This window comes from Lissotriton helveticus, chromosome 7, assembly GCF_964261635.1.
Source record: "Lissotriton helveticus chromosome 7, aLisHel1.1, whole genome shotgun sequence".
Lineage (NCBI taxonomy): Eukaryota > Metazoa > Chordata > Amphibia > Caudata > Salamandridae > Lissotriton > Lissotriton helveticus.
The window spans coordinates 385752755-385765944 of NC_136068.1; the positions used below are offsets into that span (position 1 = coordinate 385752755).

General features: G+C 42.5%; 1 protein-coding gene across 1 annotated transcript in view; it reads right to left on the minus strand.

Annotated features, from left to right (window-relative positions):
* LOC144768501 (fer-1-like protein 4) overlaps positions 1-13190 on the minus strand; it is a 936890-nt gene that overhangs the window by 402075 nt on the left and 521625 nt on the right. Inside the window, exon 24 of the mRNA XM_078652210.1 lies at positions 2280-2404. Coding sequence (XP_078508336.1) covers positions 2280-2404 — 125 coding nt within the window. The remainder of the gene's footprint in view (positions 1-2279; positions 2405-13190) is intronic.

A 13190-nucleotide genomic window follows, 5' to 3' on the forward strand; every position in this document is an offset into this window, starting at 1 on the left:
TGAAATTTGTGAATAAGCATTGCAGATTCTATCATTTTATCTTTCTACTCCTCCTAGAAATTCATCACCCTAACTGGGACTGAAAAACCTGTTACTTGTTTCTACGCAAAATTTGTTCCACGCCAAGCTAGTGAGAATTTTCGGACTATTCGGAATTCCCATTTACCTGTTTAGGCATTTACTGAATTTTATGAAGTTATTATGATTCCAGTGTATCATAGTTTGCAATTTAGTTCAATGTTTCCAGGTTCATTACCCAATACATTTATTTTCAATGCTAGTGAAGTGATGTTGGTGCTGTTATTCATTCATTTATTTAGAAGTTGTTCCTCAATAAATTTCTTTTCAATGTTAGTGTGTGATGTTGGTGCTTTTATTCATTTATTTATTTAGAAGTTCTGTAAAGCACTATCACTTTGCAGTTGCTATAGATCACTATGAAAATCTTTTTACTTGGAGCAACAAGGAGGACACCACCCAATTTCAAGGTGACAGAGGAAGCCGAAACATATTTTGGACACTGTCAGCATAAGCCTGACTTAACCCAAGGATCAAGACAAAAACCTTGAACAGTCAAGTGCACTTTGAATTATGCATTTTATATACTCTTCGTGGATCTAATAGTACTAAAATATGGAGTGTTTACTAGCAAAAAGGAAATGCCAAGGGTTCTACATCAGCGTGAAGACAATAGTCTCCAAAAAGATGCACAATCACCAAATAGTAAGCCATGTTGTTTTCTAAATTAATAGGTCCTCTGAAATACTGACCAAGGGCAGACTATGGCAACACAATGTATGGACTCATAGAGCATTCACATTTGAGGGGCACTGGCTAGTGGTCAAATCAGCATTTTGTCTTCTGCCAACCCTTATCAGATCATGGCTGTACACTCCTTAGGGATCCCTTTCAATCCTTCATTACTAGCTGCCAAACTGTAGCCAGTTCAAGGACTCTTTCATCTTTCATGCTTCAATGTTCACTATTGCACATTTGCAGAAAGGAAACCCTCCCCCCAACAATGTTTGAAAAGATTACACCCTCGTCCTTCTGGTGTTTTGCATCCCACAGACGAATCAGTATTTGTCAGTGCTTCCAATGTGAGCTGTGTATCCCATGCATGATTTCTCGTATGACACTATTTTTAATAGATGTGATTCCACCCAGGATAGAGTTCCCAGGGGGTCAGATGACATAGCACATCTTTGTATAACAATTTATTAGGAAACTGTATATTAGGGCACTCAGTAGTCCTGGTACCCACACTTTTTGTACACAGACTAGCAGATGCCTGCTAGCCTACGTAGAGTTGTACACTTAGGGTCGGATGTACAACAATGCAATTTTGCATTTCCTTATATGCGACTCCATAGGAATCGCTATTTAGGAAATACTAAATGATATGTATGAAATTATTGATTTCCCTAATAGCGATTCCTACAGTGCAGGCATCGGTATTAGGAAATCATAATTAAGAAATCCCGTGCCATTTGTACCAATGGTCAGGTTTTGCATTTCCAAAATAGCGATATCCTATTATGAAATCGCTATTTAGGAAATGTTAAACCAGGGATGGCTATGGGCATTAGGCACCCCCGTAATGCACCCCTAAAATAGTGGCACACATACGGCCTTGGAGCAAGTGTGGGCTCTATTGCACATCTTGGGTGTTTTTTTTTTTTTATTGTTCATGGTTACCATCAGCTTTGAGTCGATGGTAATTGCATTTCCAAATGGTCATTTTGCATTTAGGAAAAGCTTTGTACGTGTGTCAAGAAATCGCAAATAGGAATCCCTATTTGTGATTTCCCATGTAGGGAATCGCAAAATGCGTTTGCTTCAGGGTAGAAATTTCATTTAGCAATTCCCTAATGGCCTTTGTACTTGGAAAAGGCTGTTTTGAATTTCTTAACGGGACGAAATTGCGATTCGCCCAATTTAGAAATGCAAAAGGCCTTTGTACATCAGGCCCTTAGATCCTTGCAACCCTAATGTAAATTTACTTGACTTTGGTCAGAATCTTGTTAATTGAGTGATGGGTTTTTTCACTAAGAGGAGTTTGACCATTTTTAACTAAAAACCGATGTATCAGGGATTAATGCCACAGGGCTGTCCCAAGGCACCCAGAGACAGTAATGAGCTCAATCAGCAATTTGACTATGTGTTGGCCATGTTACAGTGGTGGGAGTAGTCAGCAATGCTGCCTGACTAATGAGAAGCAAATCTTTACAGTCGTTATGTTAATACAATGTTCTTTCATGTCCTGGCTTCACCCTTACCCTTGTCGTCTGGCACTGAGTTGAAAACACCACTCTGGCAAACGGATCAGACAGGCCGTTGTCATCAGCGGGTCGGATTCCGCGAGCCTGATACAGGTGAGCACGAAGCTGGAAGTAACACAAATCTGGGAAGAAAACACAATCAATTGATTTTTTTATAGAGAGAAGATTGGGATACAAATTAAGGTCATTGTGTAGCGTTTGAACAGGAGATGACAATCCTCCAATTCTCAGAGGAACTCTAAATACAGAGTAGAATACACCATCTGAATTGCTTTTGCCACAGGAATAGAATTGTGAAGGAAATGGGATTGTGGATTCTATTCATCCAGAAATTGGAGGATTTTTCAGTTCCCTCCAAATTCTATTTAAATGTTAGGTGCTCACCACTGAGTAACACTACAATTGAAAAATGTACTTCAATATTTTTTTACAATTTTAGTCAACTTTTTTATGGCATTGCCTTATCTGTTTAACGGAAGGAAGGGAAGTCCCTATTTTCCACAGCTTGGGAATATCATGATCATACCCTCTTTAGTGAACACTCAAGCCCATGATTATAAAAACCACAATGTTTACAAATACTTTCAATTAGATGAGATACTCACAAACACAATATCTGATAAGGGTAGTTTAAACAATTGTACAATTTATTCAGTATAAAACTCATACATTTAATAACAATTTAAGTGCCTTTACAATACAGTGTTAAAAATATCGTTTTTTTAAATTTCACATGAAGAGCAAGTTAAAAACTTGTTTGTTAAAAAGATGTCGACGCAGCGTTTCAGTTTTATTGTTACACCTTCATCAGGACAAAGCTTAAGGTTTAAGGGAATGAATTGCCGTCCTCTGTACTCAATTCGAGGGGATTTTCATCCTAGTGCCATTCGTCATGAAAATGATGTCACTAGCTGGAGCTTAGTGTAATAGAATTTCTTTAAGTCTAGATCTATTCTTGCATCTGAGAGTTGAGGGAGCCACCATTTTCTTAATGGTGCTAGAATAACACTTCCTTAAATGTGGGGAACCGTAGCAACTTCTGACTAGATGCTCTTGACAATAGCAAAAAGGAGCCAAGAGGGATATGGAAAGGTATATAAGGGATCGCCCTCCACTCTAAACAGTCAATAAACAACAAGATCCCTATACCTGGGGCGATTAATACATTTCAAAGACATGAGTACACATCACTCAGGTTGTATTTTTTGTTTACATACCGAGGTAGACCCCTGCTATCTATCGCAGTGCGGTATCACTCCTCTAATGTCTGATTGTCCCCACTCATTCTATTGTTCCCAAAAATTAATTACTACGGTCTCAATTCAAACAGTATCCAGAGTGATGTCCAACAAATGTCTGCCTTCTTTACTGACAGTACATCTATCCACACTTAACCACATGTGTACACACCTTAAGAGGAAAAAATGTGTGGTGGAGAGGAAGGCACCTCACGGGCGAACAACCCTCGGGGATGTTGGCAGATGTTACCAACTCAATGCCCCTTTCTCATCATCGGTTGCCTTCCAATCCGAAAAGAAAACAAAATAGGTACAACACATAAACTGAAATGCGTGTAAAGGTGCAACATAAAGAGTATCACAACATTAACTCATAACGGACAGAGTGACATAAAATCAACAGCCACACCCACTCAATCAATTTATTCTTCGTTTCAGTGTGAGCTGAAGAATTAAAAAAGAGGTTGGTAGCTTAATATCGCCTACCAGTACCTGATACCGACATGTTTCACTGCCCCACTAGTTTCGGCAGATTCATCAGGGTATTCAACACTCGGTCACTGCACCAATTTTTAGAACATCCTTTCTGGACACTGTTGCATTGAGACACAAATAAAAACCAGAGACACGCCCTGTAGTCAATATAGATTCATAGGTTTCCACATTAGAGTAATGGTTGAAAGCATATAATTATACACTTATAATTATAACTACCCCAGGCCAGCATGGGCAACGCATACCGGCTGACCGAATCACACTTTGACTCGTTTAAAAACGATTGAAGTAGCAATCTATAGGAAATGAAAGAGGACATTGTAGAACTGCCAAGCCTTATACAACGAAATTGCACATCAGCGTCAATTTCTATCGTTTTGAGGGCATGAGAGCCGTGACAACCCTACTCGCGCGTTTTAACAAATAAGCGAGGGCGCGTTTCAACCCCACGACCACATATATCATAATGCCAGGGTTCCCTTTATCAATGCGTGGGGCACAGGACACCCAAAACATCGTGCACGTCGTTATGTACAGTTGGCCCCAGCTGCGTAGTAGCGTTTTACTTAAAGTGACTGCTCGTTTGTAATTACAGCTTAATGCAGCCGCCTACTAGCCCCCACTCCTCACCGTACGATTAGGAACCAGGACAGTGTCTCATCCCAGGAACACCGCGCTCAAGACGGCGTTTGTTTTTAAGCTTACTGGCGGAGTCCGGTCACATGGTAGATAGCGCATGCGCATATACAGGCGTTCCAGTGTGGGACAGTGGCGCCATCTTAGAACAGCAAAATCCAATGCCTAATGCTTAAATTCAATGGCCCTGATACCAGCAACTACCTCCAAAAGGCCGGACTGTAAATACTTGCAAACAGTCACAGCACTGAATAACATACGTGTATATATCGGAGATATATTTTATATTTTATATTTTTGCCAGAGATTCCACGAGGTGGTCGTCTGTGGATCCATCAATAAATAATAGCGCAACCTTAGAATAGAAACAATTCTCATTTTGCATTTAGTGTGTAGACTAACATGTTGCGGTCTCTCATCAACGTGTCTCCTATGTAGCACTCGTTACACCCGCGCCCGCGGCAAGCATTGGCACTAGGCACGCAGCATCAGGCAATTGAGCCAAAAACTGAGACTTATGGCGGGGATATATATATATAAGCAATTACCGCAAATTACCACCTTGGTTGCAGCCAGGCACGTCAAGGCACATGTATTAGCCAATTGGCTGTGATTTGGATGTTATAACTAGAACTCATCGGGTGAGAGGTATGGATACCTCATGAGGCAGGGTCTAGGTGGTATCCCACTGTCTCTCATTATCCCATAACGTGATCAATTACCGTGCAAGTCCATCCATGACAGAGCACACCAGGCACATTTCTGGGCAGAATCAACAGCCCTCAAGATTGACGGTTGATCAACAAGGAGCACTTACCAAAAAATGGGTTGGAATTGTTTACAGCTAACTCACCCTTAGCGGTCTATTTCACTCGGTTCCACTCAAGGATTTCATTCAGGCCTACACTGTCACTGCGTTCTCTGTATATCCATCTGGCTTCTTTACTGAGCAACGCTGTTTCCATGTTCTGTGGATTGCCTTTTATTACCTCCAACACAGTCCATGTGAAATCATGTTTTTCTTTGTGGCAATGTTGTACCAACTTTGTGGTCAGTTTGCCCGCCTTGATAGTACTAAGGTGTTCCTGAATGCGCACCTTGATTTTTCTCGTGGTCAGGCCAAAGTATTGGAGACCACAGCAGCATAGCAGTCTATATACCACATGCGTGGTGTTGCAGTTGCTAAAGTGGTTAAAAAACCATACTTTCCCTGTGCTCAAGGTCACACTGTTGCTTTTTTTAGTAAGGGGGCAAACCGAACATGTCCCACAGGGATAATGTCCCTTGGGCAAAGTAGACAGATCTCTTTTGTGTGGTACCGGGGTACGGGTATGGACTAGTTTGTCTTTAAGGTTAGTTGCTCTCTTAAAGGCAAACCTTGGTGGTGGCATACGGAAGTCTTTTGTGGATAGTAAGTCCCAGTGTTTTCTGATAGACTGCCTAATTTTTGTTGCCATGGGGTCAAATGTCATAATAAGTCCCAGTGTTTTCTGATAGACTGCCTAATTTTTGTTGTCATGGGGTCAAATGTCATAACCACCGGGAGGCAGTCTCTTTTTTCTTTCCTTGTGTGTTCCAGCAGGGCACTCCTGGGTGTATTCAGTGCCCTTTTTCTAGCGTTCTTCACGACTTTACTGGGGTAACTGCGCTGCACGAGTTTTTTTGTAAGATCTTGTGATTGCTCCAGGAAACCACTCGTACTGGAGCAGTTCCTCCCGGTGGTTATGACATTTGACCCCATGGCAACAAAAATTAGGCAGTCTATCAGAAAACACTGGGACTTACTATCCACAAAAGACTTCCGTATGCCACCACCAAGGTTTGCCTTTAAGAGAGCAACTAACCTTAAAGACAAACTAGTCCATACCCGTACCCCGGTACCACACAAAAGAGATCTGTCTACTTTGCCCAAGGGACATTATCCCTGTGGGACATGTTCGGTTTGCCCCCTTACTAAAAAAAGCAACAGTGTGACCTTGAGCACAGGGAAAGTATGGTTTTTTAACCACTTTAGCAACTGCAACACCACGCATGTGGTATATAGACTGCTATGCTGCTGTGGTCTCCAATACTTTGGCCTGACCACGAGAAAAATCAAGGTGCGCATTCAGGAACACCTTAGTACTATCAAGGCGGGCAAACTGACCACAAAGTTGGTACAACATTGCCACAAAGAAAAACACGATTTCACATGGACTGTGTTGGAGGTAATAAAAGGCAATCCACAGAACATGGAAACAGCGTTGCTCAGTAAAGAAGCCAGATGGATATACAGAGAACGCAGTGACAGTGTAGGCCTGAATGAAATCCTTGAGTGGAACCGAGTGAAATAGACCGCTAAGGGTGAGTTAGCTGTAAACAATTCCAACCCATTTTTTGGTAAGTGCTCCTTGTTGATCAACCGTCAATCTTGAGGGCTGTTGATTCTGCCCAGAAATGTGCCTGGTGTGCTCTGTCATGGATGGACTTGCACGGTAATTGATCACGTTATGGGATAATGAGAGACAGTGGGATACCACCTAGACCCTGCCTCATGAGGTATCCATACCTCTCACCCGATGAGTTCTAGTTATAACATCCAAATCACAGCCAATTGGCTAATACATGTGCCTTGACGTGCCTGGCTGCAACCAAGGTGGTAATTTGCGGTAATTGCTTATATATATATATTCCCGCCATAAGTCTCAGTTTTTGGCTCAATTGCCTGATGCGCTGCGTGCCTAGTGCCAATGCTTGCCGCGGGCGCGGGTGTAACGAGTGCTACATAGGAGACACGTTGATGAGAGAGCGCAACATGTTAGTCTACACACTAAATGCAAAATGAGAATTGTTTCTATTCTAAGGTTGCGCTATTATTTATTGATGGATCCACAGACGACCACCTCGTGGAATCTCTGGCAAAAATATAAAATATAAAATATATCTCCGATATATACACGTATGTTATTCAGTGCTGTGACTGTTTGCAAGTATTTACAGTCCGGCCTTTTGGAGGTAGTTGCTGGTATCAGGGCCATTGAATTTAAGCATTAGGCATTGGATTTTGCCGTTCTAAGATGGCGCCACTGTCCCACACTGGAACGCCTGTATATGCGCATGCGCTATCTACCATGTGACCGGACTCCGCCGGTAAGCTTAAAAACAAACGCCGTCTTGAGCGCGGTGTTCCTGGGATGAGACACTGTCCTGGTTCCTAATCGTACGGTGAGGAGTGGGGGCTAGTAGGCGGCTGCATTAAGCTGTAATTACAAACGAGCAGTCACTTTAAGTAAAACGCTACTACGCAGCTGGGGCCAACTGTACATAACGACGTGCACGATGTTTTGGGTGTCCTGTGCCCCACGCATTGATAAAGGGAACCCTGGCATTATGATATATGTGGTCGTGGGGTTGAAACGCGCCCTCGCTTATTTGTTAAAACGCGCGAGTAGGGTTGTCACGGCTCTCATGCCCTCAAAACGATAGAAATTGACGCTGATGTGCAATTTCGTTGTATAAGGCTTGGCAGTTCTACAATGTCCTCTTTCATTTCCTATAGATTGCTACTTCAATCGTTTTTAAACGAGTCAAAGTGTGATTTGGTCAGCCGGTATGCGTTGCCCATGCTGGCCTGGGGTAATTATAATTATAAGTGTATAATTATATGCTTTCAACCATTACTCTAATGTGGAAACCTATGAATCTATATTGACTACAGGGCGTGTCTCTGGTTTTTATTTGTGTCTCAATGCAACAGTGTCCAGAAAGGATGTTCTAAAAATTGGTGCAGTGACCGAGTGTTGAATACCCTGATGAATCTGCCGAAACTAGTGGGGCAGTGAAACATGTCGGTATTAGGTACTGGTAGGCGATATTAAGCTACCAACCTCTTTTTTAATTCTTCAGCTCACACTGAAACGAAGAATAAAGTGATTGAGTGGGTGTGGCTGTTGATTTTATGTCACTCTGTCCGTTATGAGTTAATGTTGTGATACTCTTTATGTTGCACCTTTACACGCATTTCAGTTTATGTGTTGTACCTATTTTGTTTTCTTTTCGGATTGGAAGGCAACCGATGATGAGAAAGGGGCATTGAGTTGGTAACATCTGCCAACATCCCCGAGGGTTGTTCGCCCATGAGGTGCCTTCCTCTCCACCACACATTTTTTCCTCTTAAGGTGTGTACACATGTGGTTAAGTGTGGATAGATGTACTGTCAGTAAAGAAGGCAGACATTTGTTGGACATCACTCTGGATACTGTTTGAATTGAGACCGTAGTAATTAATTTTTTGGAACAATAGAATGAGTGGGGACAATCAGACATTAAAGGAGTGATACCGCACTGCGATAGATAGCAGGGGTCTACCTCGGTATGTAAACAAAAAATACAACCTGAGTGATGTGTACTCATGTCTTTGAAATGTATTAATCGCCCCAGGTATAGGGATCTTGTTGTTTATGGATAGATGCTCTTGACAACAGCTTTATAAATTGCAGTTTTTTCAATTTCAAGTTTTGTTCCATCCGTCTTTATAGGATGCGGAGTAATTGATTCCTCCAGATCCGGTCGGCGTGGTACGGCCTCCCTGCTCCGCTCAATATTCTATACGAGTAACAGTGTATTGTAAAGGCACTTAAATTGTTATTGATGTATGAGTTTTATACTGAATAAATTGTACAATTGTTTTAAACTACCCTTATCAGATATTGTGTTTGTGAGTATCTCATCTAATTGAAAGTATTTGTAAACATTGTGGTTTTTATATTCATGGGCTTGAGTGTTCAGAAAAGAGGGTATGATCATGATATTCCCAAGCTGTGGAAAATAGGGACTTCCCTTCCTTTCTTTTGATTTTTCTCCTTGTCCCTGATTGGATCTATAAGGAGACCTCCTTTACTTCTTTTGACTTATCTGTTTAACGCCATTACTGCTGTCATATTGTTTATAATAATTTGTTTTAACATTGAGGGGAAGGATGAGATGAACAGAGAGCCAAGGCAAATGTTATAACCAGTTCAATATTCAAAAATGAAAAAAGTCAAGCACAGTTAATTTCAGGCCATAGACCCATAAAACACAATAACTCATTCAAGGTGAAAATGTCAAGAACTTGATCTGCCGAATCAAGCACTCATGAGATATCTGGAAAAGGTAGAAGTGGTCTGTGTGTGACTGACTTGTGTGGAAGCTAACACAGCCACTTTAATGGCCTAATGCACATTGCTCTCAAAGGAGGTACAAAACATGGGACTAGTTTTCAAGCTTTGCTATCCGCAGCGAAATTAGAGCAGCCTACGGTCCAAATGCAGAGGGGAAAAGGTGGATCTGCCACACTCTTCTCAACTTCGGACGTTCTGGTGGAAGAGTAGGGGTGCTCCAAAGGGAGGAGTCATGGTCGTGATGTGGCATGTGAAAAGCCAAAAATACACAAAGGAGAAAGTCTACCTAAACCAATTTAAAGTATGCTATACGTCATATGTTTTACTGACCACTCTGGCTAGATCATCATCATAAAGATTCACATCATTCAAAACAGGGTAGTCATTGCTTAATTTATTATTTTTTTGACTTTTCAATACAAATATATTAGTACATTCATAAATACATATCCTAGCTAAAGAATTTTTTGGGAAACCTCAGATCCCATTGCACAACTTCCACTCAACAACATGCTTTCACCTTCATACTCAAACATTCTCACGCAAAACCACAAATACATACATCACATATATACAAAAAAGGCATAATATGCACACAATGTAAACCAGTGCACAATAAAGAGTTTTTTCTCAACTGAAAAATACATTAACCCTCAGCTTTGTTTTATAATTAATTTGACATCATTACAAAAGAACCTTCAGAATAAATGTAATCAAACAGAAAGGTTTTCACATCAAAGGAAGACTTTTCAACAAAATTCATCAGTTTTCAAAACAAGTAAACCAGGTGTACACATGGAGGGAACTAATTAACTGCGCTGGCGCACGTTTCGGTGAAACACCCTTTCTTTTGGGTATCACCTTCTTCAGGGCGCATATGGTGTATATTCAACAGAAAAGGCAATGGGACCTATCCTGCTAAGATAGGAGGATGCTGATAAAATACAACTCTCCTTGGAGCAGAAGAACAAGGGCCGCAACTTGTTTTCAAAGAGTGTTGAAAATGTTAAAGAGCCTCTAGGAGTTGCAGTTCGTCAGATTGTAGAGGGACGCGCTGGGACGCGAAATGAATTTGTGATGAGAGTCGTTTAAAATGGAGCTACGATATGCGGAGGCTAGTCTTCAGGAATGTTTTTGCAAAAGCGAACTCCCCCGAGGTTCTCCTTTCTATCGAGCAGTGTATGAATATAATTGCAGTATCTGGATGAAGAGCGTTTTCATAACTCATAAGGATAGCTTCGTAACAATGTGTCTCATTCCATAATGTCTGTGTTCAGGACGTAGCCAAGAAAGATTCCCTGGATTTAAGGAGATACACTGTGTGCGGCTGCAAGGAGGTTGAGCGTCCCGCTGGCAGAGAAACTGAATTGTGAAGGAAATGGGACTGTGGATTCTATTCCATATTTTGGGTTTCATCCAGAAAGTGGAGGATTTTTCAGTTCCCTCCAAATTCTGTGGAAATGTCCATCATCCCCTTTGGTATCGCTTTGTTCGCCCTAAGTTGGCAGGGTATGCCCAGACGTGGGTCCCTTGCTCACTAAGCCACTGGATTCAAGATAGCCTGGCTGATGAGGGTTATGAACCCGAAACGGTCCCAGGATGCTTGTTTCCGGTGCAGGGAAGACATGGCTTGGAGGTTCGGGCTGGACTGTTCCCATGACGCACAGGGTCAAACTGATTTGCATATGGCCATGTCTGAACTGGAGTGGTGGAGTGAGCTAAAGAATGCTGATGGATTAAACCCAGATCAGTTGACAAGGGGTAAGTGTTTGATTTGCTCAAACGCTCCGTCCATCATCCCCTTTGGTATCGCTTTTTTCGCCCTATGTTGGCAGGGAATGCCCAGACATGGGTCCTTTTCTCACTTTGCCACTGGATTTCAAGATAGCCTCACTGATTAGGGTTATGAAGCAGAAACCTGTCCCAGGATGCTTGTTTCCGGTCCAGGGAAGACATGGCTTGGCAGTTCGGGCTGGGCTGTTCCCATGAGGCACAGGGTCAGACTGATTTGCATATGGCCATGTCTGAACTGGGGTGGTGGAGTGAGCTAAAGAATGCTGATGGATTAAACCCAGATCAGTTGACTGGGGTGAGTGTTTGATTTGCTCAAACGCTCTGTCCATCATCCCCTTTGGTATCATTGGTTGAGGGTGTTAACCCCTTCCCAAGTAGCATCTACAATTCTTGTCAGGGTGAAGTCACAAGCAAATCCTAAATTAATCTGTGCTCAACCCTCAGGTAGCTTGGCACAGAACAATCAGGCTTAACTCAGAGGAAATGTGCAAAGTATTTGTGTAACAGCTCAAACAGCAACACAGTGAAGCAGTTTAAAGAAACGGAGTATTTTTTAATAAATAAAACAAGACTAAAATGACAAAACGTCAATCAGTAAAACCAGAGATATGCAGGTTTTAGTAAAAATAGAGCCAAAAGCACAAAACACGAACTCTGAATATCTGGTCGTGCCGGACGAGGACAGAATTGCAAGTTCACGTCAGTTGCGTTGGAGTCCAGGCTAGCTGCAGGGACCCAGTTAGGCCCACCAAACAAAGCACCACAAATCCTAGTTTGCGGAGCGTTGCGATGGTCCGTGTCGAGGATGTGCTGTCTTGTTGACTCTCTCCACAAAATTGTTTGTTGGGGGGTGATAGGGTGTGGAGAGCTATAAGCCACTCCATACTCATCCTACATAGACTTCATGTACGCTGACATGAAGTTAGTACCTCTGTCAAAATCTACCTCTTTGGGGAACACCCCGTGGGTAAAAATCCCCATCAGGTCGCTGGCCACCACAAGAGCAGGGCCCTGGCCACCACAGGTGCAATCACCGACCTCAGAGAGATTGTCTCTGGGTAGCGAGTGGCGTGATCCACCAAGACCAAGATGAGCCTGTTGCCTAGAGCTGTCTTGTAGTCCACGGGATCAACAAGGTCAATGCTCATCCTCTCAATGCTGAGTACCAATGACAGGTAAGGGGATCAGGGGAGCCTTGAGTTTTTCCCCTGACTTCCCACTGGCTTGGCAGGTGGGACAGGACCGACAGAATACATCTGAAGATATCTTTATCTGCGGACAATAGAAGCGGGCAACAAGCCAGGCAGAGGTCTTGTCTTTCCCCCGTTGTCCTGCCAAGATGATATCATGAGCCATCCCCAGTTACCCTGGGGGACCACCAGCACATGGACTCACTTTGAAGTAACTCATTCTCCCAAAAAATAAGGTGATCTCCAGAGGTATCACCTGCTGCCTGGGACTCATCTTGCCTGGCTCAAGCCCTCTAGAGTGGAGCACTCTCTCTCTGCATCCTCTCTGGTGGGCCCACCTTCAACTTGCCATCCAGCAAGCTAATGCAGGCCACCCAAGGCAACAATTTTTAATGAGCATAGTAGCTGTATACAA